Source organism: Moschus berezovskii, chromosome 1 (assembly GCF_049115385.1).
Source record: "Moschus berezovskii isolate FMDL1 chromosome 1, NW_MosBer_1.0, whole genome shotgun sequence".
Classification (NCBI taxonomy): domain Eukaryota; kingdom Metazoa; phylum Chordata; class Mammalia; order Artiodactyla; family Moschidae; genus Moschus; species Moschus berezovskii.
The window spans coordinates 136,644,891-136,671,652 of NC_142460.1; the positions used below are offsets into that span (position 1 = coordinate 136,644,891).

Below are 26,762 nucleotides of genomic sequence, written 5' to 3' on the forward strand. Positions count from 1 at the left end.
ACCGACTGTTGTTAAACTTAAAACAGTAAAATTCTATAATCTTAAAACTATAAATTCTATAAACTTAAAACTGAAAATTCTACAATCCTCACCAAAATTCTTGAATCTCAAGAAACAGCAAGCTCTGCCAGCCTCCCAGAGGTAACCTCGGGTCTGCTAAAACTGTGGCGAACTCAGATAAGGCAAGGCAGGGCTCGAGGCTTTGACCCTGCAATGAACTGTGTCACCCTCTATAGTCAGAGCCAGGATTCCTCACTGAGTCCCAGTTACTTCAATACAGATATGGGGCCGAGAGTACAGACCACAAACAGCAAGGTCATTAAATAAACTGCTGTGCCTTATAGAATTTAGGAGACAAGAGTGCAAGTGTTACTTTATAGCCACCCCCTGTAAACCAGCATCCTTTATTTAGCCAAGACCTGACTACTAGTTCTGGTTGGTTCCTCTTGTATTTCTCCGACTACTTATGTATCCAATGCTTACCATGCACCACGCACTGTTCTTTCCATGCATCTAAACCTTCTAACAATACCACAAGAAAGGTATTACTATTGCTCTTTTACAAATAAGAAAACAGAGACACGGGAAAGTTAAGTCATCGTGAGCCCTAATAAGTGGTCAAGCTGGTATTCAACTCAGGCGTGACTACTGCCCACAAGGACTAATTTCTTTACCACCGCGATGAACTGCCTTCTCACACTTCTGAATTTCCTCGAGGTGTGTGTAACCTGCAGCTACCCTTCCTTTAAACTAAGGTCCTCCCCTTGGATACCTCAGAAACTGCATCCCCAAATGAATTCTCAGCTCTGGCTCCAGAGACAGCAAAGCTGTTGGCAGGGTGCCTGGCAATTTTAACTGTTGATTAGTCCTGACAGCCGTGGAATCTCCACAAATTCCTCTCTTTGACTTGTGGCTCTCAATACCATTCACTCCCCTGTGGGCTACTGGGCCTGGACCCAGGTGGACTCAATCTCTATCCCCCAGTGAGAGAGAAACCCACTTCTGCTTTTTCTATCGGCAACCAGGGGGAGAAAATGAGATCAGGACATACATGAAAAGCTAATGTCACAGAAGTAAGATAAAAAGGAAGACTGGTTTTAGGGGGAAAAGGCAATTCTATAAAATTATTTCAAAAAAGGTGAGCAGTTTTCAGAATTGGACTATTTAATAAAATACTGAGGACGAGACCAGACTAATAATGGTGGTGAACAGTGGAGGGAGTTGGGAATGGTGGTAAAACCATAGCAACTTTCAGTCTTGTTGTGTTCAGTTTTGCAATAAGGTGAATACACCTGCATTACCTTTGTAATTTAAAAATGAGCATTTCAAAGAACTTAATTTAAATTTTGAAGTTTAAATTGGAATATTAAGAACAAACTAATGACTGACTAAGGGGAATTGGTTAAAAGAACCAAACATAACCAAAACCAAACATCTACCCATTTGATGAAATACAAATATGGGCTTTACAAAGGTTGTTATGGAACAAAGTTTAATGACATGAAAAGTCATTCACAGTGTTGTTAAGAGAAAAAAAAAAATGTGTTAAAAAACAGCAGGTTTAATGATGAACAAATATTTACAACATTATTAAAGGGAAAATATGAACAAAAAGACAATATTATTTTATTAATTTTTGCTTAAAGGAGGAGGAAAATTCTAAATACACATTAAGAAAAAAAAAGTCTGAAAAGTTATATACAAAAATATCAACAGTGACTACATGGGAAGGATTTCAAACAATTTTTATTTTCTTCTTTTTATCTATTGGTACTTTTTAATTTTTCACTAATAAACATCTCTGAGCTTTGGAATTAAAGCATCACTTTTAATAAAAACTAAGTTTCAAAGTTTTCTCTCAAAAAAAGAAACAAAGTAAGTAGTGTAGGCAAACGGAACTGTTTAGAGATGCCAATAATACCTGCATTTCTTAGTTGCTGCCCACAGGAAAGCCCATGAGAGGTAACCATTTACAGATAAAAGTAGCTAAGATAAAGGCAGGCAATGAGAAAGGTTTCGGTCACGCCCAAACCAGGCAGTGGCTTATGAGGCAGTGTTGACGATGAGTGATGACAGGTAGCTGCGCAGATGGGGTAACAGAGGAGGACAGGGCTGGAGGTGCGTAACTGGCAATGAAGCCCACGGCACACGGTTGAAGGCATGAGTCAGCAAGGGGCTGACGAAGGCAGAACAGGTCTGAGGGGCTCTTCCTGCAGAAAAGGACACCTGTTTACAAAGGAGGTGCCAACATCTTTGTTGCCATTCTGTGTTGGCTTGTTATTTTTGTCAAGCGGCAGATGGACAGAAATGATCACCTCCGAACAGTAAATTCCTGAGAACAACACTGACACTGAAGTTAGTTTCTCAGATTTGCAATACAATTTAAACTTGAGCAAAACTGGTTTCGGAAAAGTGAACTGATGTTTTACATGCAACGTTCAAAGCATGCCATGATCCCACTGGACAGGAGTTACCTTATTATATGGAGGAGATCTGAGAAACAGGCATAGATTTACCAATATTCTCCCATTTACCTATATCTCAAGTTTCATTTTCAATTCAATTATTCAAGCAATTATTTTATACTTCTATTGTTTTTATTTTTGACTCTTCACCCATCCAACCCATCTAGATTTAGTCATAATCTCTAGAGAGCACTTTCCTGGCCTTTACTGCTTTCCATGACATCTATCTGTATCATTCATTTATGCATTTTGCCCTACATTCTTTCAAAAACATCACTTAGACCTTTCATTTCTATTGTCTCCTAAATCAGCTTCTAAGTTCCCACAGAGTAGGTACTGGCTTTAGGTTTGTTTGCCCCATTCACCCCGATGCAGCAGAATACATACGAATTTTGGAGTCAGATACTAGCATTTTCAAACTACAAACTTATAATCACTTAGTGAATAACAAAATAAAGCCCCCAAATTTCTGATTGTCATCTATGTCAGAGTAACAAAACAGAAAGGACAGGACAGAAAATACCATAGTGCACTGTGTGTATTAAGGGTAACGTCCACTTTGTGAAGCTTTTGTTTGAGATACACAGACACGCACACCCATGAATACACATACTAGGTTATAAGTAAAATGTATTTCTCATTACGTTAAGCTACCGATACAGACCATGGTTGCAGGATAACTCCACCATGTGTAAATTTCCACTAGATATGTCAGTCACGTCACTTTACACTCTCATTCACATGTGAAAGAAAAGCTGTACTACTCAGAGATTCTGCAGAAGCAGCAGCCCAAGTGGCCAGTTTTCTCATCATGTGGGAGGGCAAAACAGATTGGAACAGGGCTGGTTAAGCACCTGATCAAATAACAGTAAATGTTTCAATGATCTATTTAAGTGTAGGGGAGGGGGGGAAGGGCGGGTAGGATTAGTGTCTAAGTCTATATGATTCTCTCTTAAGAAACTCAACAGGTAGCTATCCATGGAAGCTGAAAGAGTAACAGGAGGAGGGCCAGGACCATGCTAGGTAACCTTAAGTTACAAGAACTCAGAAACTGTGTGTGTGCAGAAGAGCAGACAGACCAGGCACAGAGGGACAATAAGAAGACAGCCAAGAGGCTACTTCTGAGATGGAGTCATATTATTGGCCAAGTACCTGATGAAAATGTGGTTTCTGCTCTTTCAGGGCCCTCGGTACACATTCGTTATTTAGACAAACTTGAAAGGCTCCGTTCCAGGTAACCTCAAGACCATAAGAAAAACAGTCGTAGAGTAACCATATTTGTCATCTCAGAGTCTCAGCTGCCTCAATATATGGTGGAGAAACAGCAGTCACCCCAATGGTATTGTCACAAGGATGATATAAGCTGAGTGAAATGACCCAGTCCAATATCCGGAGTACAGTATCCTCTGAAAATACTGGGTTAATACTTTCAGTTCAGTTCAGTCGCTCAGTCGTGTCCGACTCTTTGCGACCCCATGAATCGCAGCACGCCAGGCCTCCCTGTCCATCACCAACTCCCGGAGTTCACTCAAACTCATGTCCATCGAGTCGGCGATGCCATCCAGCCATCTCATTCTCTGTCGTCCCCTTCTCCCGCCCCCAATCCTTCCCAGAATCAGAGTCTTTACCTACATGTAAAAAAATTAATATCATGATGATCCAATGACAGGTCCCAGGGCTACAGACACCCTGCAAGTCAGCCTCTACACTGCCTGCTCACACTGAGACCAGTTGAGTATGAGTTTAGCAGACAGCAGCCATAAACCTTTGTATATCACTACCAGAAGCAGGATTTCCTGCTGCCCCAAATGGGAACCGTTCCATTTTTATTATTGCAGTCAGATGAGCAGTAGAGTTTAACTCCTACACCAAGGGGGAAAATAATCTGCAATTTCCTTTCACTGGCAACAATACTTCCTTCTGCAGAAGCTGTCCACTGGCTATATAGTCCTTATGCCCCCAAATAACAGATATACAGGTAACAAATGCCAAAATGATCCTAAGAAAGAAGAGAACAGATTAATCATGCAGAAAATCAACAGGCTTTAAGTATTCTGGATAGATCAAACAAACTTAGAAATAAACTTTTAAGCACTAGCTCCATATTTATAGACTCCGTAGTACTTTCGATGTTGACAATTTCTCTATTCAATCATCAAGGAGACAAATCACTCTGTGGATGTGGAATGGCCCCATCACTGGACCAAGAGAAGAGATACCACAAGGGGACATCTTAAGGTCAAGTGGGCAAACACAAGAATCTGATGGATGATTTCCACAAGCCCAAGTTTAGTACTATAGAGCCCTTCCCCATAGTTATTCAGAACTCCTCAAGCAACTGAGCTGGGACTTTCCCTGGTGGTCCAGTGGTTAAGAATCCACCTTACAGTGCAGGGGACATGGGTTCAATTCCTGGTCAGGGAACTAAGATCCCACATGCCGTGGAGCAACTAAGCCCGAGCACCATAGTAACTGAACTAGCACACCACAACTAGAGTTCATGAGCCTCAACGAAAGATCCCGCATGCTGCAACTGAGACTAAATGCAAATAATACATAAAAAAGTAAAGTAAAAGTAACTGAGCCTTCTTTCCTTTTACTTAATTACATTGTACTCCTACAGACTCCTATTGTTCTTAAATGCATCCCAACCACCTACCCAAAAGAAATTATCAAGTGGAGGACAAGGCTGTAATTTAATTTGATTTCATAGTATGCAAACACCTAACATAGGTAGCTTTAAACTATGAAGATACCAAATTTCCTAATGTATCAAAGACATTTATTAAATCCAGGATGTAGCCAAGCAAATGCCAAGAACTTTAATTTTAAAATAAAAATTAAAAGCAGCCTCCACATAGTCCCTAAATAGGAAACTTTCTGGCTAGTTTAACTGCTGGGTAGCTTTCTGTTATTTTCACTTATGGGATTAGGTTTTGTCTTCATTCACTCACTCATAAATTCATCACAGATTTACTGCAAGCCTACAGTAATTCAGGTACTGTTTCACGTGCTAGGGATAAAATAGAGAATACAATAGTCAAAAATCTGCCTTCGTGCAGTTTTTATTTCAGTGAGAAAATATGGACAAGTAACAAGAAAAATCACATAGTATGTTAGAGGGGTAAGTGTCAGGAAGAGGATAAGAAAAGTTAAGGAGGTGGTAGTGAAAAAGTCATGTGTAAGTTGAGGAGACAGCAAGTGCAAAGGTCCTGAGGCAGAGTTCACCTCACACTGGAGGAACATCAGTATAACTGAGCAACAAGCAAGACAGAGAAGCAAGAGAAGAGTTCAGAAGAGTGACCAGGGGCCAGAACACACAGTCTCACTGGCCTCTGTAAGGCTTGGTCTTTACTTTGAGTGGAGTTAAGAAATCACTTAACACTTCAGAAAAAACATGATATCTTAGTACAGGATCACAAATCAACAATATAACTATATAGCTGCTATATGCAGAAGAGACCAATAGGCACAGAGGCAGATACAGGGAGCTGAGCTGGGAAGCACAGGGGACAATGCCCCTCCATGTTGACAGAATGGCAGCAGCAAAGCAGCTCTATTCTGAAGGTACGGGCAACAGGCTTTCCACCAAATTGGAAGTAGGTTATGGGAGAAAGAGAAGTGTGAGGAATGGCTCCAAGGGTTTTGATCTTCAAGACTGGAAAATGGAGTCATTATTTGCTGAGAAAAACAAGAGATTGTGAGAGAAGCTGATTTGGGTGGAAGAGAAGGGAGTGATCAGAAGTCAATTTTTGGACAGGTTAACTTTGAGATGCTAGCTAGATACTAGAAATGAAGTTGGAGATCCCTGTCTGACACTCAAGGAAAGGTCCAGTCTAGAGATAGAAACCTGGAGATCATCAGAGGCAGATGATATATTTAAAACCAGAAGACTAGAAGCAATCAACCTGGGAGTGCAGATCAGGGAGGAGCCCCAAAGATGGAGCCTTGGGACTCCCAACAGTTAGTGATTGGAAGAATGAGGAGGATTCACAAGGAGATCAAGAAGCTCCAGGGGCACTGACTTGATCTCAAATCCCCTGACCCTCTATAACCTCAAAGGGTCTGTGTACATGATGTTTCCCTGCCTGGGACTCCTCCACCCTGCACCCACCCCCTCCAACAACAACTCTGACCTGACATTTATCTGGTAGCTGATCAGATGGCAGCTCTTGTCACCTTCTTTGCCACCTTCCCTCGACTGACAGCAATGTGCCCAAACAGATGCCCTTCCCCACAGGATCTCAGAGCAGTACAAGCACAGCCTTCATGGCAGTCAGACAGCAATCCTGCATTTATTTATGGGATTATTTGGTATCTGTCTTACCAGTTAGGATGTCTGCAAGGACATCAAAGCAGGGTGGGGTCTGTTTGTACTCCATCACCAGTGTCTAGAACAGGGCCCTTCATAAAGAATAGGGGAATGAAGGAATCCTTGATCAACCTCTCTCTCAATTTTCTGTTAAATGAAATAAGACCCTCTTTGTGTGGGTCCCAGGTCAAGGTTTCCAATTGAAACATCTCCTTTTGTACTTATGCCAACCAAAATAAAATACCCTTGTGCTCATGTCCTCCCACTTTCTTGGAGCACCTGTCTCTTCTGCCCCCTACCTCCCCTTGGGGCCTCAGGCATACACACCCATATTTTCACAACCCATTGTTCTCCCCAGAGAGTCAACAACATAAATATTGGCACATAAATTAGTGCACTCACTTGCCCTTACTTACTAAGCTCCAACTAGAATATTTATTTATTTTTCTCAATCTCTATATATTTTCCAGAAAGGGTTATATAGTTCAAGTTCCACCATCACTATAATTCAGAAAAAAAGCCATTTCTAATAGTGATATGAACAACATGAAATGCACTGAGCTATACTGATGTGTCCCCAGTATTTGGAGATAAAAGAAAAAACACTCCCAAACTGGAACTGAAAAAAACAAAAATTATAAACACACACTTCAAGCATATACGTGTGTGTACATTTTTCTAAAGAAGTCTATGGCTGATAACTTTTATCAGATTCTCAAAGCAGATAACAGCTCCCTAGAAAAGAAAGATGAAGGAGTGCACATCCATCCTACAGACTAACTCGGAGACCAGAAAGAACACTGAAAATCATCATGTATAGACATGAAATAATTTTTAAGACACATCATTCAGGAAAAAAGCAAGTTTTAAAAGCTGCACGGGCTTCCTTGGTGACTCAGTGGTAAAGAACCCACCTGCCAACGCAGGAGACTTGAGAGACATGGGTTTGATACCTGGGTTGGGAACATCCCCTGGAGTAGTAAATGGCAACCCACTCTAGTATTCTTGCCAGTAAAACCCCATGGACAGAGGAGCCTGGTGGGCCACAGCCCATGGGGTCACAAAGAGTCGACACAATTTAGTGACTAAACAGCAACAATATCGGCACAGTATATTATTTATGTACATGCATGTAATCTTTACTTTTTCTCCTTACATGTATATATATGGATTTTGAGAGGAGTGTTACCAAATTGAGAAGAGCGTTGCCTAGAGAGAAAGGGAAAGAGACTGGGATTGCAGACATGATCAAGAGAGACTTTGGTCTTATCTGAAATGGTTTAATTTTTTTTTTTCATGGAGAATGTGTTGTCTATGGCTTATATAGTCAAAATCAGCTTTCAAAAATGTTAAGGGAATGCCTTAATTTAATTGTACTCAAATGGCAAGAGTGTAACAGAGCTCTGTCCTTGCCTCAGGCTAAGTAGACCCCAGCTCCAGCCCTCTTGGCCAGACCAGGATCTCTGCTGGGGGTCTCAGGTCATGTGCACATAGACCTCCAGTTCTGTTTATAAAGATACAAACACTCCAGGAGACCTACTGTCCAACTTAAGAGCTTGCACCAGGACACGCCTAAAGCCCTGACTGTTTACATGGTGAGTATTGAAAGTAAGCCAGATGTGAAAAATGAGAATTTTTTTTCTATTTTTTTAAACATAAAAGATAGATATGATAAAAGATATTAATCACCATTTAAGGTAAAAAAAATAATTTTATGAGGCTGCTGTGTTGCAAAAATGTAAATGGAAAATTCTATGACTGAAGAGAATATTTTAAGCAGCAAGTCACTGAACAACTGAAAATTAATTCAGACAAGTGTGAAAATGTAAGGGGAAATGATGAAATTTTCAATGACCTCTAAATACTTTAAGCATTTCTGCAAAAAGGACATTCACGTTTATTACATCTGCTGAGCTCTGATTTTCAGTAGAAAACTGTCTTTTACAATAAACATGGTGTAAATTCTAAAAGAATAAGTCCCACCAGATGGAACTGCTAAGACTCCAAAGTGTGTTATATTATAAGTAAGTATAATGAAATTAAAGCCAGTTTTCAAATCATCCTTTCTCGTTTGGCAGTTCCAGAAAACCATCCAGAGCAAACTACGTGTATATTAGGAGCTAAGTCCAGTACTCAAGAGATCAAAGTCCTAATTCTAGTTATGAACCTAGTTAGACACACTAGGGACAGCCGAAGACATATTTCACAGAAAACATACAGAACCAGTTCCAGAATAAAGTGTTTAAAATTTTTTAGCACACTGGAAAAATATGCAAAGCGAGCAGGATTACTGATAAGTCGCCTATCAGCAAGTCCAAAGGAATAGTCCAGTAAGAGGGTGACTATATGAGGCATGTATCTGGTGACTGCATTCGGTACTGAACCCAAGTAGAGTGTTTGCCTGTGTGCTTGTTCTTGCCTCTGGAGCCTGAACACCCTTGTCAAAGGTACCTGGCATGTCAAGGCTATGGGAATTACACAAACACCCCATGGCAAACAAATGGGGTCAGGGCACGGCTAGAAAGTGTGGCTTTGGGACTGTCACCAAACTTAACAAATACTAGTTTCGCAACTGTCATTTTTTCAATCTAACACATAGTACCTGATAGGGGGAAGGGTCGAGTTATGACAAAAGGCAAAAAGACTCCAGGCAAGGTTTATTTTTTATTTTCTGTAATACTGTAAAGCTTTCCGGGATCCTATGAAAGGATAAAACTTATTAAAAACCTGAAGCTCTCTGCAGGGGGTACTCAGCTGCTATGCACCTGGCACTAACTGCTACAGGTACATAGTGTTCTATCCCATACCAGTAACACAGTCAATATTTTTCTTCAAACCCACAAGCCCAGAAATCCAAGCACTGTGGGCTTAGTCTCCACAATGCCAGTTTAGGTGAGTTGTTGGGTGAATCACCTGTGGAAGGCAGCTTCCTTTGTCTCTGGGCACAGATCTCCAGAGGACAGAAAATTCGTTTTTCAAATTGAAATCTCAAATTTCATTTCAAACCAAGCAAAACCTGAAAACCACGATCATTTATTTTGCACACATTAGTGTTCCCCAAGACCTGAAGTGAAAGTGAAGTCACTCAGTCCTGTCTGACTCTTTGCGACCGCATGGACTGTAGCCTACCAGGTTCCTCCGTCCATGGGATTTTCCAGGCAAGAATACTGGAGTGCATTGCCATTTCCTTCTCCAGGAGATCTTCCCAACTCAGGGACTGAACCCCGGCCTCCTGCATTGTAGGCAGACGCTTTACCATCTGAGCCACCAGGGAAGCTCAAAGAGCAGCAAAAAGTTATGTTCCCTGGAATGAAGAAATCCTGTATTTCCAGTGAAGAAATGATTGATGCACTCTGACAATCAAGTAAAGGAAAAGTAAGTCTGGCACCATCTGATGACATTAAGGAGCCCAAGTTGTGTTCCTGACACCGGAAAACACCCCACTTCTATGTGGGGGGGACTTGTCAACAAAGCCACATTGCTACACACATTCACCAAGTCTCTGTAATCCAATTAGGGAAGCCTGTGGCAGCCTAAACTTTCTCTACTATGTTGAGGCCCAATTAAATGCCTCATTCCTTGGTGACTAACTACAACACCCTAGTTAAACCTGTCACAGCACCTTACACAGAGAACCACCTCTTGCCTGTGTGGTTGTCCAATGAAACCGAAGGAGATGCATCATAAACAAATGCACTAAAACAAATTAGACACAGACTGAAGGTTTCAACACCTTACAAAACAAGCAGAAGTGACTGCAAATTGCTTCTCTTTTAAAGTCTCCCACACACTGGATGCTTCTTACAGTTAACTGATAAGAAAACTTTCATCATCTCAGGAGGCAGTCCCGAGTTGGCAACAGAGATAAGAGGTTTTCACAGCATAGGACAATCAACAGCAGCTAACACACAGGTGTGCTCATAAGCACCCTCTCCCAAGCAGAAAGTCAAGGTAGATCCAAATAGAGATCTAACCCCTTTGCCAGAAAACCCTTTGTTCTACTCCCTTTCTGGAATCAAGGCCTCGCTCAGAGAAGAGTTTTGTGTTAAAGACTGGACGGGGACGACCTTACTTATTTGGTATTATTAAAAATTAAGCATGGAAAGATGATGCAAAAAAACACAAAAGGTCGAAGTGCTCCAAAATCTGCCTTAAACACTGCAGCCCCTCTACAAGAAGAAATCAGGGCACAATATCAGACAGAGATAATAGAGGTGCTGACTGCTTATGGAAAATATATGACATTTTTCATAATTCACGAAGCCTCTTTTCTTTAGGGTCCTAACTGCAACCTGGATATTTAGCAGCTATTAGAATTTTTTTTAAAGTAATAGCTGCTTTTTGTTGTTAAAAGTATCCAGTTTTAAAAAAGCCAAGGTGGACTACCACTTTTTAGTGGACAGGAAACCATGTGGGGAGGACAGAATAGAACTTCAGGACAGTAATGACTTCTAGGGAGGCAGGAAAAGAGAAAAGGACTGGAGAGAAGGATGGTTAACAGGATCTGCCTTAAAAACGAGAGGCCTGAATATTAAAATGTTAACATCTGTTCAAGCTGGTACCTGTATGGCAGGTACCTGGAGATCTATTACACAAACTTACATGTTAGTTTATCTGCACGCTTGCCCTCTCGCCTTTCAAGATGGCCCACACTCTGTGGAGTGTGTTTCTCTCTAAATATATCCACATCTTACCTATCACTCCGTCTCTTACTGAATTGCTTCTGCCACAATTTCTTGAGAACTTCAAGAAATCCTGAGACCAGGCATGATCTCAGTTAAAAGACCATGAGTTCAAGTTCCAGATCTGGGATTTGGCTAGGGTCAAGTCCTGACTGTAGGTTCAAGGCCCAGTTTGAATTACACGGTTTCAGAGGGTACATTACAGATGAAATGACTTAAGAAATATGATTTAGTAATCACAATGTGTGACCTTATGCAGATTCCATTTTAAATAAATCTAAAAAATATGAAAATTGAGAAAATGTGAATACTGACTGGGCATTGGATGGTATTAACAATTTTTTCTGAATTTTTAGTTGCAGCAATTTTGATTATTTTTTATTTTAAAAATCTATATTTCTCTGAGATATATAATGAAATATTATTTACAGATAATTTTTCTGCATGCTTGAAGTTGTTCAGCCACTAAGTTGTGTCTGACTCTTTGCAACCCCATGGACTATAGCCTGCCAGGCTTCTCTGTCCATGGGATTTCCCAGGCAAGAATACTAGAGTGGGTTGCCATTTCCTTCTCCAGGGGATCTTTCTGGACCAGGAATCAAATCCACATTTCCTGCACTGACAGGTGGATTTTTTACACTGAGCCACCAGGGAAGCCCCAAGCTTGAAATACTTTATAATTAAAAAAAAAAAAAGACAGTGTTTAAAAGTGAAACAGAGACACAGAAGGGCCAAAGAAAACGCAGGCTGGTGACCAAGTGATGCAAAGGGCAAAGTCCAATCATGATGCTTTGGTTAAATGTAATTGCCAAGCAACACAATAAATACACACAAGCCCTGGGAACATTCAAATCCAAGATAACACAGTTCTGCAGTCAGAATCTACAACATTTTATCACCAGATAGTCTTCTAATACCAATCTTGTTAACAAAAGGCACAACAGTACATTGATCCTTTGCCAAATAAAATGCATGCCCATATTTGAAGTATTGAAAGTTTGAAAGATACAAAGTGTTATTTAAATTTCCATATGTTAATCTAAATGAAAGCCAAGTTCCAGGAAGCATAAATATGGCAGCCTGGCTTTCGGTACTAAAGCTAAGTTGGAGAAGTGTGTAAGTGACAGAGAAGTACATGTTTTCCTTTAGCATTCAGAGATCAACAGCAAGATTTAGGCCTGGACTAACAAACATAGCTGCTGCCCTAGAGAGAAAACAAAAAATCCAGTTTTCTTCTCGCGTATCCCCTACCAAATGGTCTATACCAACAACAGAATGACAGTCATTTAGGGTCAACTAGGCCTGTTACGTTGCCAACAAAGGTCCATCTATTTAAAGTTTTGGTTTTTCCAGTAGTCATGTATGGATGTGAGAGCTGGACTATAAAGAAAGCTGAGCGCCGAAGAATTGATGCCTTTGAACTGTGGTGTTGGAGGAGTCTCTTGAGAGTCCCTTGGACTGCAAGGAGATCAAACCAGTCAATCCTAAAGGAAATCAGATCTGCATATTCATTGGAAGGACTGATGCTGAAGCTGATACTCCAATACTTTGACCACCTGCTGCGAAGAACTGACTCATTTGAAAAGACCCTGATGTTGGGAAAGATTGAAGGCAGGAGGAGAAGGGGATGACAGAAGATGAGATGGTTGGATGGCATCACCAACTTGATGGACATGAGTCTGAGTAAGCTCCAGGAGTTGGTGATAGAGAGGGAAGCCTGGCGTGCTACAGTCCATGGGGTCAAAAAGAGTCAGACATGACTGAGCAACTACTCGCCCAGAGATAGTCTTGGGCTCATGAAACATTTTTTAAAACTTAAATTAGGATGATACTTGAAGGGAATTCCCTGGCGGTCCAATGGCTAAGATTCTACGCTCCACATGCAGGAGGCGGAGTTTGATCCCTGATCAGAGAACTAGATCCCACATACCCCAACTAAAGATCCTGTATGCTGCAACAAAGATTGAAGATCGTGTGCCGCAAGTAAGACCTGGTACAGCCAAATAAACAAACATTAAAGAAAACAAACAAACAGGATTTTGTTGCTCACTGAGTTGTGTCCAACGCTTTGGGACCCCATGGACTGCAGCACACCGGACTTCCCTGTCCTTCAATATCTCCCGGAGTTTGCTCAAACTCAAAAGTCTGACCTTCTGTATTCTCTTTTCTAAATATCAGAAAATATTGCAACACTGAACTGGTTTGAACTAAGCGGCAGCTGTTCAACTTATACAAGGCCTGTGGATCACAGTTCCTGCCACTCCCCATCACCCACACTCACCAGCATCACTTATAACACTACTTGGCCTGCCTCCTCGTGGGCATTTTAATCTGTGGTGTAACACTAAGGATGTCACACCATGGTGTGACGCTAGAAACACATAACTTACCCTTAGCACAAAATTAGGGGGTAGGAGGGAGACAGAAGAAAAGGTTTGGTTTCTTGAATTCTGAATTCCAGTACAGTGCAGAGAGGGAAGGAAAAGCCTGAGCCAGATGTCATCTCCATAATCAACATACATGTATTTCCATGGTAAAGTTTACAAGTGCGTCTTCACTTACGCTAACGGGTTCCCTAAGTACATGAGATTCCTGATTCTGAACTATGCTCATTTCGGCTTAAGAGAGAATCACTTCTGCTTCCATATTGCTAAGGGACTCACAGAGGTGCACTGGCTTGTTTTTCATGCAACATTCCTACCACCCAAGCCAGTTATGGGAACTCTTTCCTACCTACAAATGCTGTACCCAAACTCACATCACGTAAACTAAGCATCACACTGTGACATTGTTAAGGCAGGAGGAAAAGAAATTATGGCTAAAAACTAAGGTTTGATGCAGAGAGGAGAATTTACTCATCAATACAAAAATAAGTATCAGACGCTGGCCCACAAAAGATGCACAAGTAGAGACAGGACGGAATGCCATTCATTAACCAATTTCAAGAAAATATAAATGTGTCTCTATCAAATGAAATTCCCAAGGAAGAAGTGTAACACATTCCCTGTTTTACATAGGTACTATACATACATACAAATATCATGCATACATGTTTATTATTGTCATTCAGTCGCTAAGTCATGTCTGACTCTTTATGACCCCAATGGACTGTAACCCGCCAGGCTCCCCTGTCCATGGGGATTTTTCAGGCAAGAATACTGGAGTGGATTGCCATTTCTTTCTCCAAGGGATCTTCCTGGATCAGGGATGGAACCTAAGTCTCCTGCATTGGCAGGTTCATTCTTTACTACTGAACCACCAAGGAAGCCCCCAAACATATGCATACACAGCCATAATTACAATACAGTTCAGATATATTAAGAGATATTAAGCTATCACTTAATATAGATATATTAAGCTACCACTACATACACACTGTATAAAAAAACAAGAAAATATACTGAGTAAGAAGAGTTTCCAGAGTCCATAGTACATCAGTCTTAAATCACTTTATTTTTATAAAAACATGATAAATTTTCCTGATCAGAATTGTCAAAGTTTACTTTCTCACTGCAGAGTTTCAAGAAATAGTTCACAATCTAAAAGGAAGAATCTTTCTCCTTAGGGTTATAGGATCACTGGTAGAAAAAATTAAAACCACAACCAGATATAATTTCTGCAACCTGGTCTCTTCACTCCCAGATAGAAAAACAGAAGGTACACACTCACCGCAGAAAGCTGGCTCCACGTGGACCTCAGAGGCTTGTGGTGAATTACAATTTTTTCCTCAGATTTCTGTTCTTTCAGCTCTGACTCCTCATCGGAGTCGATGTCAAGGGCCTTTTCTTTGTAGTTCTGATACAGGACAGCGTTTTCTGCAAAAAAAGAACCAAACCCTACACATCACTAATTGTCACCCCCCCCCATCATGTTGCTACTTGTTCTAAAGAAACATCCAATATTTATAAGATGTTTGGCCTCCAGTTTAATAAACAAGAGATAAACAGGTTTCTTCATGAAGAGTCATGATAAAAAATTTATTTTCTCACTCATTCAGCTCTATCTCCCATTCATCTGCAAGGAACAGGGAAGTGCCTGTACATCAAGTGCCAACTGAAGCAAAGTTTCTATGACTCTGTCCACCACTCATGAAGATCATGTCTATTACATTATTGTTTTTTAGGTTGAATTTATACCCTTTATTTTTTGATTTAACAAACATTTATAGTACATCTACAATGTGCCAAGGCCTGGGAGTAAATAGAAAATAAAAGACACTTTCCGTGCCCTCATGAGCTAAAAATTTAATGAGAAATATAGTAAAAGTCAGTCATTCATGAATTCATTCAACTAAGAAAATGTCTACTAGATGCCAGTAAATGCTAGGTGCTGGGGATACAACAAAGAACAACAACAAAAAAAGAGAAAAATCTCATTCTTCAAGGAGCTGACATCAGAGTGATGAAAGAATGACCATAAATAAACAAGCAACTTTTATAATATGGCAGATGCTGAAAAGTAACATGGCGAAAAATCAGAGAAAGGGTGTTATGAAGGGTAATATGTAGATTTTAAACAGGGTGGTTTAGGAAGGCCTCATAGAGGTGACATTGAAGCAAAGATCTAAAAGAGGTTAAGAAAGGAAACCATCTAAACAGCTGGCAACAACAGAGACATCAGCAAACAGAGACAACAGCAAGTACAAAGGCCCTGGGGCCGGAGTCTGCTTGGTGTGTCTTACAATATGTACAATGATCGGCAAGGAGGCCGGTGTGGCTGGAATAAGTTAAGGGAGGGGAGGAAGTATAGGAGATGGGGGTTGGGATGAATAGAGGGCTGACCATGTAGGGTCTTGCCCCAATGCCATTGAAAGGACTTTTGTTTTTTACTCCAAGTAAGACAGCAAGTCATTTTAAGGTTGAGGACACAATGATCTGGCACAAATACATATCTACAAACCAAAAGATTTATACACTAGTGCTCTGAGAATAGACTGTCAGCAGGACATGATTTAGTCTGGGGGTCAGAGAAGTGTTAATGGGAAAATGTTAAGATCTGAAAGCTGAGAAACCACAGAGCTACAGAAAAAAACACCTCCAAAAGCAAGAGGAAATAAATTACCTTAGAAGAACAAAAGAGGTCACGAACTGGAGTGTAGGTGTCAATCAGACAAAGGGTGTAAGGTGAGTTTAGGGAGAAGAGCCAGACAGTTCAAACCAGACAGAGTTTTGCAGTCTGTGTTAAAGAACTGGGTTTTACCCTGAGCCCAAAAGCCAGAGTTTCTTTCATACTGTAAAGGTTATATTTTATCCCAAATGCAATGAAAATCCACTGAAAGACATTTTTAGATTGGAAGAGCAAAACATTGACTAGTTAAGGAAATAATTAGGATGCTCTTGAAGTGGTCAGTGAAAAGCAGTGGAGACTTGAGGGGGTTGGACAGGATACAGGGGTCAGACTGGCTGTGGTGGTCAGGATGTTTTCTAGCTCTGTTAAGTCCCACAACTGAAGTGGCAGAAGGGAACTCCAGAAGAGATTCAGCTTTAGTGGAAAGATTATGAGTTTGGTTTTGGAACATACTGAGTTTGAAATGCTTTCCCCATCTACTGAAGCCAGCAAACATCCGCCTCATTTCTCATCAACTATGGCATGTTCTGTATGCATCATCACTAAATACTGAGAGTTCATGCAAGATTTTACTGTTCTTTGATTGGTCTGCATATGAAAGCAGATTGTGAGGGTATAGATCTCTGTAGAACCCTTTAAAGTACTTGATGTATGACATAAAATACATTCGGACATTGTTGATATGATGTGTCATTCATCTCACAACAATGTAGGCAATTACTAGCTTCATTTTACACAGGATAAAACAGGCGCAGTGAAGTTGAGAGGCTTGTTTAATGTCACTCAGCTGATGAGTAGAAGCAGAGGACAGAAACTCAGATCTCTGGTTCCAATATCACAGGATCTTACCAATCAACCACACAGCTTCCTGACTTACATTCTTGTTAGTCATCAACTGTTAAGACTCCTGCATTCCTCATGTACATGTATGTGAAAAAGAATGTCTAGGTTGTCATATTTAAGAAGAGAGGAGAGGCTGCACAGAAACAGCTCCTCATAAAACGAAACAGCATAAAACTAGTTATAATGAAGGTCTGTCCTCAGACTTCAAAAAATCTCAACATTTTAAACTATTTGAAGCAAAGGTCCCAAAACTAATGCCAAATTCCAGAAAATGCAAAACATCTCTCATGATTGATATTAGATAGATGCTCTGTTCACTTCACAGTCATAACAGGGTACAAGAGAAAGCAAAGTGCGTGAGAACCAGTTGTCTGTCCTGGTCCTGGCTGTGTGACAGTGGACAAGGTACCTAGCCTCTTTGAGATTCCAGATTCCTCGGTTATAAAATCTGGAAGATGACTTTATCCCAACCAGCAAAAATACTATATCTCGGTTTCTTCCCCACTGAAAACCTTTTTCTAAGATGGATACAAAAAATACATTTTTATAAACTGGTCATATTTAAATGATAAAATGGGAACTGACTTTTATAAGAATGATATGGGGAAATGTTTTGTAATCAGCCAAGTTGATACAACTGTGGGTGGTTTTACCTTTGATTTACTTACAGAGGGGCATACCCTTCTTCACTGTTCTTTAAAAGGTTGGAAAATCTTAGCATTTCAAAGAATGACAGGAAGTAACTACCCTCACCTCCACCACACTCCCCCAGCTCTACAAGCTCTTCTGGTCCATTGACACTGGATCCATTTACACAAAGTCCCCTAATCTGATTAGGGTCTGAACACCTGGTGAAAGCTGCTTTTGTTTCTGAGATCCTTCACAAAAACACTATATGGAGTCGAAATTCTTAGCAGTAGGGTTCTGTAAGTGAAGAGAGTTAGATTTCCTCCAAATTGAAACTTGGTTAGGAAACCATATTAATGATATTAAAAGGTAGAAATATGGGGATAAGAACATTAAGTCAAAGGTAATATGACCTAAGGAAATACGGACGTAAGATCTACATGCCAAACCTTCAGAATTTTAAATTGAAGAGCTAGAGTTTATCCTTAATCTTTCTTCATTTTTTGAGGGAGGTGGGGATGGAGCCAGAGTAGAGGAGAATTAAAAATCCCAGAACACTGGTCTGACAAAGTCATAGGCTTACAAAGAATGCCATTAATTTTATTCACTGCTGGTATTACTGGATGAAAATTTAGCTTAGTGAAGAACTTTGTGCTGTATAATTTGAGAAGAAGTTGTACATTTTTCTCATCTTGTGTTTTTGTTACTTCAGTTGGATTTCAACTTATAATTGATATTCCACATTGAAACAGCAATAAAAGTCTGGAAAATCAAATGCTTACCTTCCCCATCAAATGTTCCTTGTCCTTTCAGCATTTTTTTCTAAGAAACAAGAAAAGCAAAAAGAGGAAAAGCAAAGCAAACTATGTATGAATGAGCCAAACAGAAAATACAGCTATTTCAAGAAAAAGTACTTTTTTTGTGGTCACATTCATTAGATTTCCAACAGCATGCACAGATGATCCCTGGAGCAGTCATATGACTACTACCACTCACTAAAAAGATGAAATAAAATGTACAATATCCCCCACGCTCAGCCAATACAGCTTGAGAATCCTCAAATGACCAATAGTTTTTAGCTTATTACTGATGATTCACCAGCACTGTTAAATTGAACTCTGCTATACTTGCAGAGTTGGGCGGCAGGGCGGTGGGGGGGGGGGGGGACATTAAAATGTTATGTAATTTCTTTACTTAGAAATTAGTTTGCTTAGTCGCTCAGTCATGTCCTATTCTTTGTGACCCCATGAGCTGTAGCCCTCCAGGTTCCTCTGTCCATGGGACTTTCAAGGCAAGAATACTGGAGTTGAGAAGATATTCCCTTCTCCAGGGGATCTTCCCAACCCAGGGATTGAACCCATGTCTCCTGCATTGCAGGTGGATTCTTTACCATCTGAGCCACCGGGGAAGCCCATTCATGATTCACCACCACTGTTAAATTGAACATTGTTAAACTTGCAAAGTTGGAGGGGGAAAAAAAATACACATAAAATGTTATGTAATTTAAGGCCACAGGATCTAAAATAAAACAGGCTCACTTGTGTATTACATATGTGACATTTGTATAGACTGGGTCCAGCTTTCTGATTAATCAGGAAAAGATGTGGCTGCCAAAATGAATTTCTGCCCTATTGCTGAGATCTGTCTTGTGTCTGGAGAACACAGTACATGCACACTCCAAAATCTACTTCCCTAGTCTTCCCTACTTCTTTATGTCATATTTGGTAATATTTTAAGGAGTGCAACTCCTAGGTCTTTATCTGAGAGCAACGCCACACCATTCACTCCAACCTGAAGTTTCAAGCTACCAACTTGTTAAACGCACTCAAGGGTTAAGTGGGCACAACAGGGGAATGAGATGCAACCAAAGCCACTGATGAAAGAAGCCAGAAACAACAAAGATGACGAACTATGTCTTCTGTGATTCTGGCAATTGACTTTTTAAGATTCACATTTTACCTGGATGGTATTTAGTAGGTGTTCGTTAGGGAAAGGAAAAATATTTCAGTAATTACATCACTAATGTAAGTACTTAAAATAATCAACAGGCTGAAAGGAAATCAGTGTTTTCCTGTATCAGCTGTGGTGAATCAGCAACCAGTAACTGACACTTCTAAACAAGCACCACACTGGCATGACCACATAATCAAGAGTGCAGATCCACACCTGCCTGCCACCCCCTCTGCAGCTACCTGTATTAAAAGTGTTCAAGACTCACTCTACCAATATGTAATTTGCTGCGTTTTTTCTCCTACTTGTCCCCCACATTTTGCCGAACTTAGAAAATTAATACAGTGATAACAGTTTCAGTTCCTCCCTGCATTAACCTGGGCTATGCCTACCAGCAATAAAATGGCCAAGATAGATGTGCAGGGGTCTGATCAACAAACAATAAAATTAAAAAAGAACAGTAACCTTTGGTTCCCTCTGTGCCCCTCCTCCCTACCCCAAGTATTTTCACTGACGGCTGAGTGACTGCCTAACATGCGACACTCTTGCCCACTTTTACCTTTATCCTTCCCAGGCTGGAAAACTTCTCCTTGTCTTCCATTACTGCTTTCAGAACCGGCTGGGACATCCTGTTCTTCTTCTTCGAGGTGCCAGGACTGTCAAAATCAACGCCACTGACCACCGCCCTGCGATAGGAGGTGGACCGCAAGCCTCTCCGCAGAGACCCCGGGCTGTCCAAGTCGTGCTCCGCCTCGCCCTCGTCCTCTGCTGGGCCCAGGGGGACCCCAAGGCCCTCCACCATGCTGCGCACCTTGAGCAGTCTCTTGTGAGGTTCCACGTTCAGACTGTTGGATTTACTTATTTTAATTTCCGAGGCCAAGCTCTTCGGAATGATCTGCTGTTTTCCCACTTTGAGGGCGGCGGGGCTGTTTGTGCTCAAAACCACCGAAGGATTCTCCAGGAGTTCGTTCTCCGGTGAGGGCAGCCTTTGGAGGGGCAGTTTTTGTTCCAAAGACCTTTTGGGGAGCGAAGGAGAGAGTCTCGAGGGTCCTCGCTCAGGGTCCTTAGCCATGTTGCCGGAGAGCGAACCTGCGCCTTGGGAGGAGATATTAGGGGAAAGCCCATTTGCAGCCGGCGAAGGCAGGGGGTTGGGGGGGAATCCGGTCTTGTCCCCCTCGGGGCTGCAGGGGGAGGGCGCGCGAGGAGTCCGCGGTGGGTGCAGCGGCTGAGGCGCGGGCTTGGTCACTGTGCCGTTCGCTGGGGACTTGGGGGAGCCGCCCGACGCCACTCTGGGGACTTGGGGTGACTTGGGTCGTCGAAGCCGAGGAGAGACAGCCCTGTACTCCTGGGAGACGGTCCTCCCATTGGTCACCGCCCTCCGATGGGCGCATAGAAGCAGGGGGCTCCTCTGGACCGTCCTGCAGTCTGAGGCGCCGGGCACTTCGGCCAGAGTCTGCGCCGCAGGGAGCGTCTCTCGGTCCTCCACCGGGAAATCCGTGATCAGCAACCCGCTGGGGCTCTGATAGGACTGGGGCCTCGGCTTGCTCCGGGCCAGGAACTGGGGCTGAGGGGTTGAACGCCTCCGCCACAAAGGGGTTAAGCTGTTGCTGGAAAAATCCACTTCGCTCTCGGTGTCCATAGCGGAGCCTCGGGGGTCAGCCCCCGGGGGTGTGGGGGACAGCACCTAGTCAGTCTTGCCTAAAGAGGAAAAAAGTTATGGAGCTTGGCCTCCGGAATACCAGGCACGCCTTGCAGACGCGCGCGCTCTGAGCCCGGGGATCACCCGGCTGCCGCGGGACACAACTGCGTTCAATTACCCACCCTTTCTGGGGCAAAAACTGCGCCCACCGCGGCGAGGGGTCCTGTACAGAAACCTGGGTCGTGCCCAGGAGAATTAATCCAATCACCTCCGCGCCTCTCTCGCGGCCCAAGACCACCCGCACAGAAACAGACCTCCACCAAATCGCCGGTGCAAACTGATGCACAGGAAACTTGGGACGAGTTCAGCTTTCTTGGGAAACTCGTCGCGGGACGCTCCCCTCGGCCGCCATCCAGCGGCCCGCCCCCGTCTTAGGTCCCCTAGAGCTCGAGCAGCCCGTCTCCCAGGCGGATTTACCTTCAGGGCTGTGTAGAGCCCAGCGCCGACGAGCACCCCCTCCCAGTGGGTGGCCCGGGTCCCGGACCGAATCTTCGCCGCGGGAGCTCGGGAGAGCTCAGCAGCAGACCCAGCGTCGGCTCCGCCCCCGCCCCCAAGCTTGATCCCGCCCACGGCGTTGGTCACGCCCCGGCCCGCCTCGGTCGCTGCCTTCTGGGAGCCGCTGCCTTCCCGCCCTGGTCTCTCGTTAAAACACTCAAGCGCACCTGGGCTGTGTGCCGAGCTCCGGGTTCCCGGCCACGAGTTGCGGGGAGGGGCCGGTGTGGGAGCTGCGGGCGCGCAAGGCTGTTGCTCGGAGCACAGCGTGGGAACAAACGTAGGAGCCCTGCCAGAATGTAATTTGCGAAGTCCTGGGCCCCCGGGGGATCTCCCGAGTAGAAGCTCGGAATGCCAAGCACTGTAAGGTGCGTGAAGGGCGTGAGCTGGAACGCGTAGCTCTGAACGCAGAAAGCCAGGCGCTTCTCAGTTTTCCGGTGGTCTTAAACCCGATGCCCTACTCCCCTGCTTAAAATATCTTATGGACTGATAGGCTTGCTTGTGCCTGGAGTATTTCTGGAGAGATACTTATAGCCAGTTCGGGGGAGGACAACTGGGTGGCGAGGAAACCGGAGGGACGGAGTGTTTTCATTCAATCATCTTTGGATCTTGTATGCTTTACCTATTAAAAGTAACCATAATTTAAATTGAAAAAAAAAAGCGTATTGGTTTCTAAGCGTACACAGGATAAAATTCAGAATCCTCTCTAAGGCCCTATAGGACTTGGCAACAGCACGAGCGCACGAACAGGAAGTATTTACCTCTGTAGCCTAGTCTTCCCCCACCCCCTACACTTGTTCCTTCACTAATTTTAAGCCACACCCACCAAGTTTGACAGCCTCAAACCTTGCCTTTTGTTTCTTCTTGACCTTCTGACCTGTCCGACAGAGAAGACGCCCCTCCTGAATGTGATTATGGTACGCTTATTTACTTTCCCGGCCACCTTTTCTCATCTGTCGACACTCATCGCAAATGTATTTAATCATTTTTAGTTTTATGTTTATTATCTGCTTTGTCTTCTTTTGACTGAAAGCTGCAAGTGGGCAGGGGCCATGTTTCTTTATTGCCTCCTCTGTATTCCAGGCACATGGAGAATATTTGTCGTATGAATGAATGAGAGAGTGACCCGGATGAAGACAGTGGCCAACCGCCGCAGAGTGCTCTGTTGCCAAGTAGTAGAAAGTTGGCTGTGTCCTGGACAAGCTCCAGCATTGTGAGCGGAATAAGGCAAACTTGAGAAGACAGATGATTTTTAGAACATAAGATCTGTGTAATTAATTCTATTACCAAGACATATGGGCTGTTCTCCAAACTCTGTTTTTTGGCATTCACAAATTCAACAAGGGGTGTACTGCGCATCCACAAAGTGCTCCTGTTTGCCCTGGATAGGTTGAGTTTGACGACCGAAAATAGTAAAAGGCAATTTCTGGGTGGTGATGAGATGAATTTTTTCATGCTTATTTATACTTTGCTATACTTTCCAAATACTGTACATTAAATATATGTTACTTTGATTTGAGATGTTTTCATAAGTAGAAGAAATGGCATCAAAATATTTATAAGAAATTTTTCTTAAAGAAATTTACCAAATATTTTGGTTAGAAGATATGGCTGATTATATACTCATACCTACCCACTTTTTAATATAGGGTATTTTTCATACTAACATGTACTACTTGTATATTGGGAAAACATAATAAAGTTAATTTTTAAAGTGCTTAGTTAATGACAGATGAAATGTTATCTAATTCAGGATGCAATCTGTGACTTACATTAAGAAGTTTTAAATGGTGATGTGAGAAACTAGCTTCTCTTCAAATTGCGCTGGTTCTGCAAACAAGCGTAACTGATGATTATGAAGAAATTGCAGGATATTCCTACCTCATTCCTAAGCAACAACATAATACCCACCAAAACAACAACAAGGACAAAACATGAAGTTCTGTTCCTTCACTGAGCTTTGAAATCCACAGATCTACTGCCCATTTTACAGTCCATTCAGTTTATCATAATTACTCAAATCTAGGACATTTTTGATAGCATGTGCTATCAAGAAAATAAAAGAGCTGTGAATTAAATTATGACACAGTGTGTTGTTACATAGGATCTTTTTAATACTTATGGTTTTAAATTTAGATATAATTTTTGCAGTAATGTACATATTTAGAAAAGGGAAATATAAGCAAAATAAATAGATTAAATATTTCTACAAATTCCATACATGAGTCTAATTTTCCTAAATTCCTCTTCACACAGAGCATCATGTGCTTGTCCACACAGTATCATTGATATACATGCAGCATTTCCTAAAAGGATGGCCTAACCATGTCTCTGGGATTTGCTTCCTAGCCAGACATTCATTCTTCAAGTTTGATGCTGGCACATTCCTATTAGATTAAAAGCATAGTTGTCTTGTTCAACTGAATTATATGTCACTACAACCTATGTAGGGCTTCCCTGGTAGCTTAGCTGGTACAGAATCCACCTGCAATGTAGGAGACCCTGGTTCAATTCCTGGGTTGGGAAGATCCCACTCTGGTATTCATGGGCTTCCCTGGTGGCTCACATGGTAAAGAATCTGCTGCAAGTCGGGAGACCTGGGTTCAATCCCTGAGTTGGAAAGATCCCCTGGAAGAGGGCATGGCAACCCATTCCAATATTCTCGCCTGGAGAATCGCCATGGACAGAGGAGCCTGGCGGGCTACAGTCCATGTGGTTGCAGAGACTCAGACGCAACCGAGCGAATAAGCACAGCACAGCACAGTACAACCTACATATCCTCTCAATTAATTAAAGAAGTTTCTGACAAACTGAAGTTCCAGGGCCTTGCTGCAATCCTGTGTGATCCATGAGTTGGTTTTATTACCCTCTTGTTGCTTTGAAATTTCTTTTATCTAATCTGACACATCTGGCAATTTCTCCTGCCTTCAACTGCAGTTCTTAGCATACAGTTTTGACACATGTAGTATTAAATTGCATAGAACTCAGTGAAATGATGACAATTCAAATAGTTATAACTATGTTCACAAATGCAAAGGCAATGCCAACTATATCAAGACTGCCCCCTGGCCAATGGCTATTTCTTAACATTATAGTAAGATGAGGTCGCTGATGATGCAGTTGGTAAAAAAGAAATCCACATGCAATGCAAGAGGCCTGGGTTCCATCCCTGCATTGGACAATCCCATGGAGAAGGAAATGGAAAACCATTCCAGTATTCTTGCCTGGGAAATCTCATGGATAGAGGAGCCTGTCAGGCTACAGTTCATATGATCACAAGAGTCAGACATGACCTAGCAACTAAACCACCATCACCACACATCCCAGTTTCAGAGATGTTAAAAATGTGAAACCAAAGTGCTGCTTAGAATTGGAGAAATACAGGTCCATCTCATCAAGCCTACGGTTTTTCCAGTGGTCATGTATGGATGTGAGAGTTGGACTATAAAGAAAGCTAAGCACAGAATTGATGCTTTTGAACTGTGGTGTTGGAGAAGACTCTTGAGAGTCCCTTGGACTGCAAGGAGATCCAACAAGTCCATCCTAAAGCAGATCAGTCCTGAGTGTTCATTGGAAGGACTGATGTTGTAGCTGAAACTCCAATACTTTGGCCACCTGATGCAAAGAGCTGACTCATTTGAAAAGACCCTGATGCTGGGAAAGATTGAGGGCAGGAGGAGAAGGGGACAACAGAGGATGAGATGGATGGATGGCATCACCAACTCAATGGACATGGGTTTCGATGGACTGTGGGAGTTGGTGATGGACAGGGAGGCCTGGCATGCTGTGGTTCATGGGGTCACAAAGAGTTGGACACAACTGAGCGTCTGAACTGAACTGAAGCTGAGTAAGGTGTACAATGAAGCTCCCTGTTCCCTGAAAGCCTCTGCGAAGGAGTCTGGAAGTGGACCTGAAGAATATGTAAAATGTCCGTTCCGTTCCGTCGCTCAGTCGTGTCCGACTCTTTGCGACCCCATGGACTGTAGCCTACCAGGCTTCTCCGTCCATGGGATTCTCCAGGCAAGAATACTGGAGTGGGTTACCGTTTCCTTCTCCAGGGGATCTTCCCGACCCAGGGATCGAACCCGGGTCTCCCGCATTGGAGGCAGACGCTTTAACCTCTGAGCCAAGGAAGGAAAAGGATATCCTAGAGCCATGTCCCAGAATGAATAGAAACACAAGGCCATGGCTTGAGAAGTAATATTTACTAAATGCCAACTATATTTCAGGAACTAATCTCAAATTAATCCTCTCTCCACTTAAATAGGAAGAAGCCGAGGGTCTAAAATCTCTTCTTGTACTGTTGGTAAGCGGTTGAGTCAGAATCCTATTAATAACTGGGATCTGTCAGACTCCAGAGCCCTGGAGCTCCACATACCAGAAACTAAAGTCACAAGAACAGGGAATTTGCTTTAAGAAGTTGTGGAAGATTGATTTGGCTAAATAGAGAATAGAATGTGATGTGTGACATAAACTGAGGGGTCTGAATTTTACTTGGATAACATCTGACACTCTGAAAGTATTTAAACTTTGCTATCTTTTAAAACAATAAAACTGATAACACCAATCTCAGAGATAAATAAAAATAAACAGATTTGTTTGTGCATTAAAAAAAAATCCACCTA

At 42.3% G+C, this 26,762-nt stretch overlaps 1 protein-coding gene across 4 annotated transcripts in view; it reads right to left on the minus strand.

The window, feature by feature from the left end:
* ARHGEF26 (Rho guanine nucleotide exchange factor 26) overlaps positions 1–22,188 on the minus strand; it is a 141,192-nt gene extending 119,004 nt beyond the window's left edge. For 2 of the 4 annotated variants that reach the window (XM_088839658.1, XM_088839654.1), the window contains exons 1-4: positions 22,063–22,188; positions 20,506–21,644; positions 18,779–18,818; positions 15,129–15,274 (exon numbers count right to left, since the gene is read on the minus strand). In XM_088839658.1, coding sequence (XP_088695784.1) covers positions 15,129–15,274; positions 18,779–18,818; positions 20,506–21,585 — 1,266 coding nt within the window. In that variant the 5' untranslated portion in view covers positions 21,586–21,644; positions 22,063–22,188. Of the gene's footprint in view, positions 1–3,617; positions 3,705–15,128; positions 15,275–18,778; positions 18,819–20,505; positions 21,645–21,899; positions 22,037–22,062 lie in introns of those variants that run through there. The other 2 variants (XM_055411283.2, XM_055411290.2) reach the window with 2 other exon arrangements.
* Positions 22,189–26,762: the final 4,574 nt, after the last annotated feature.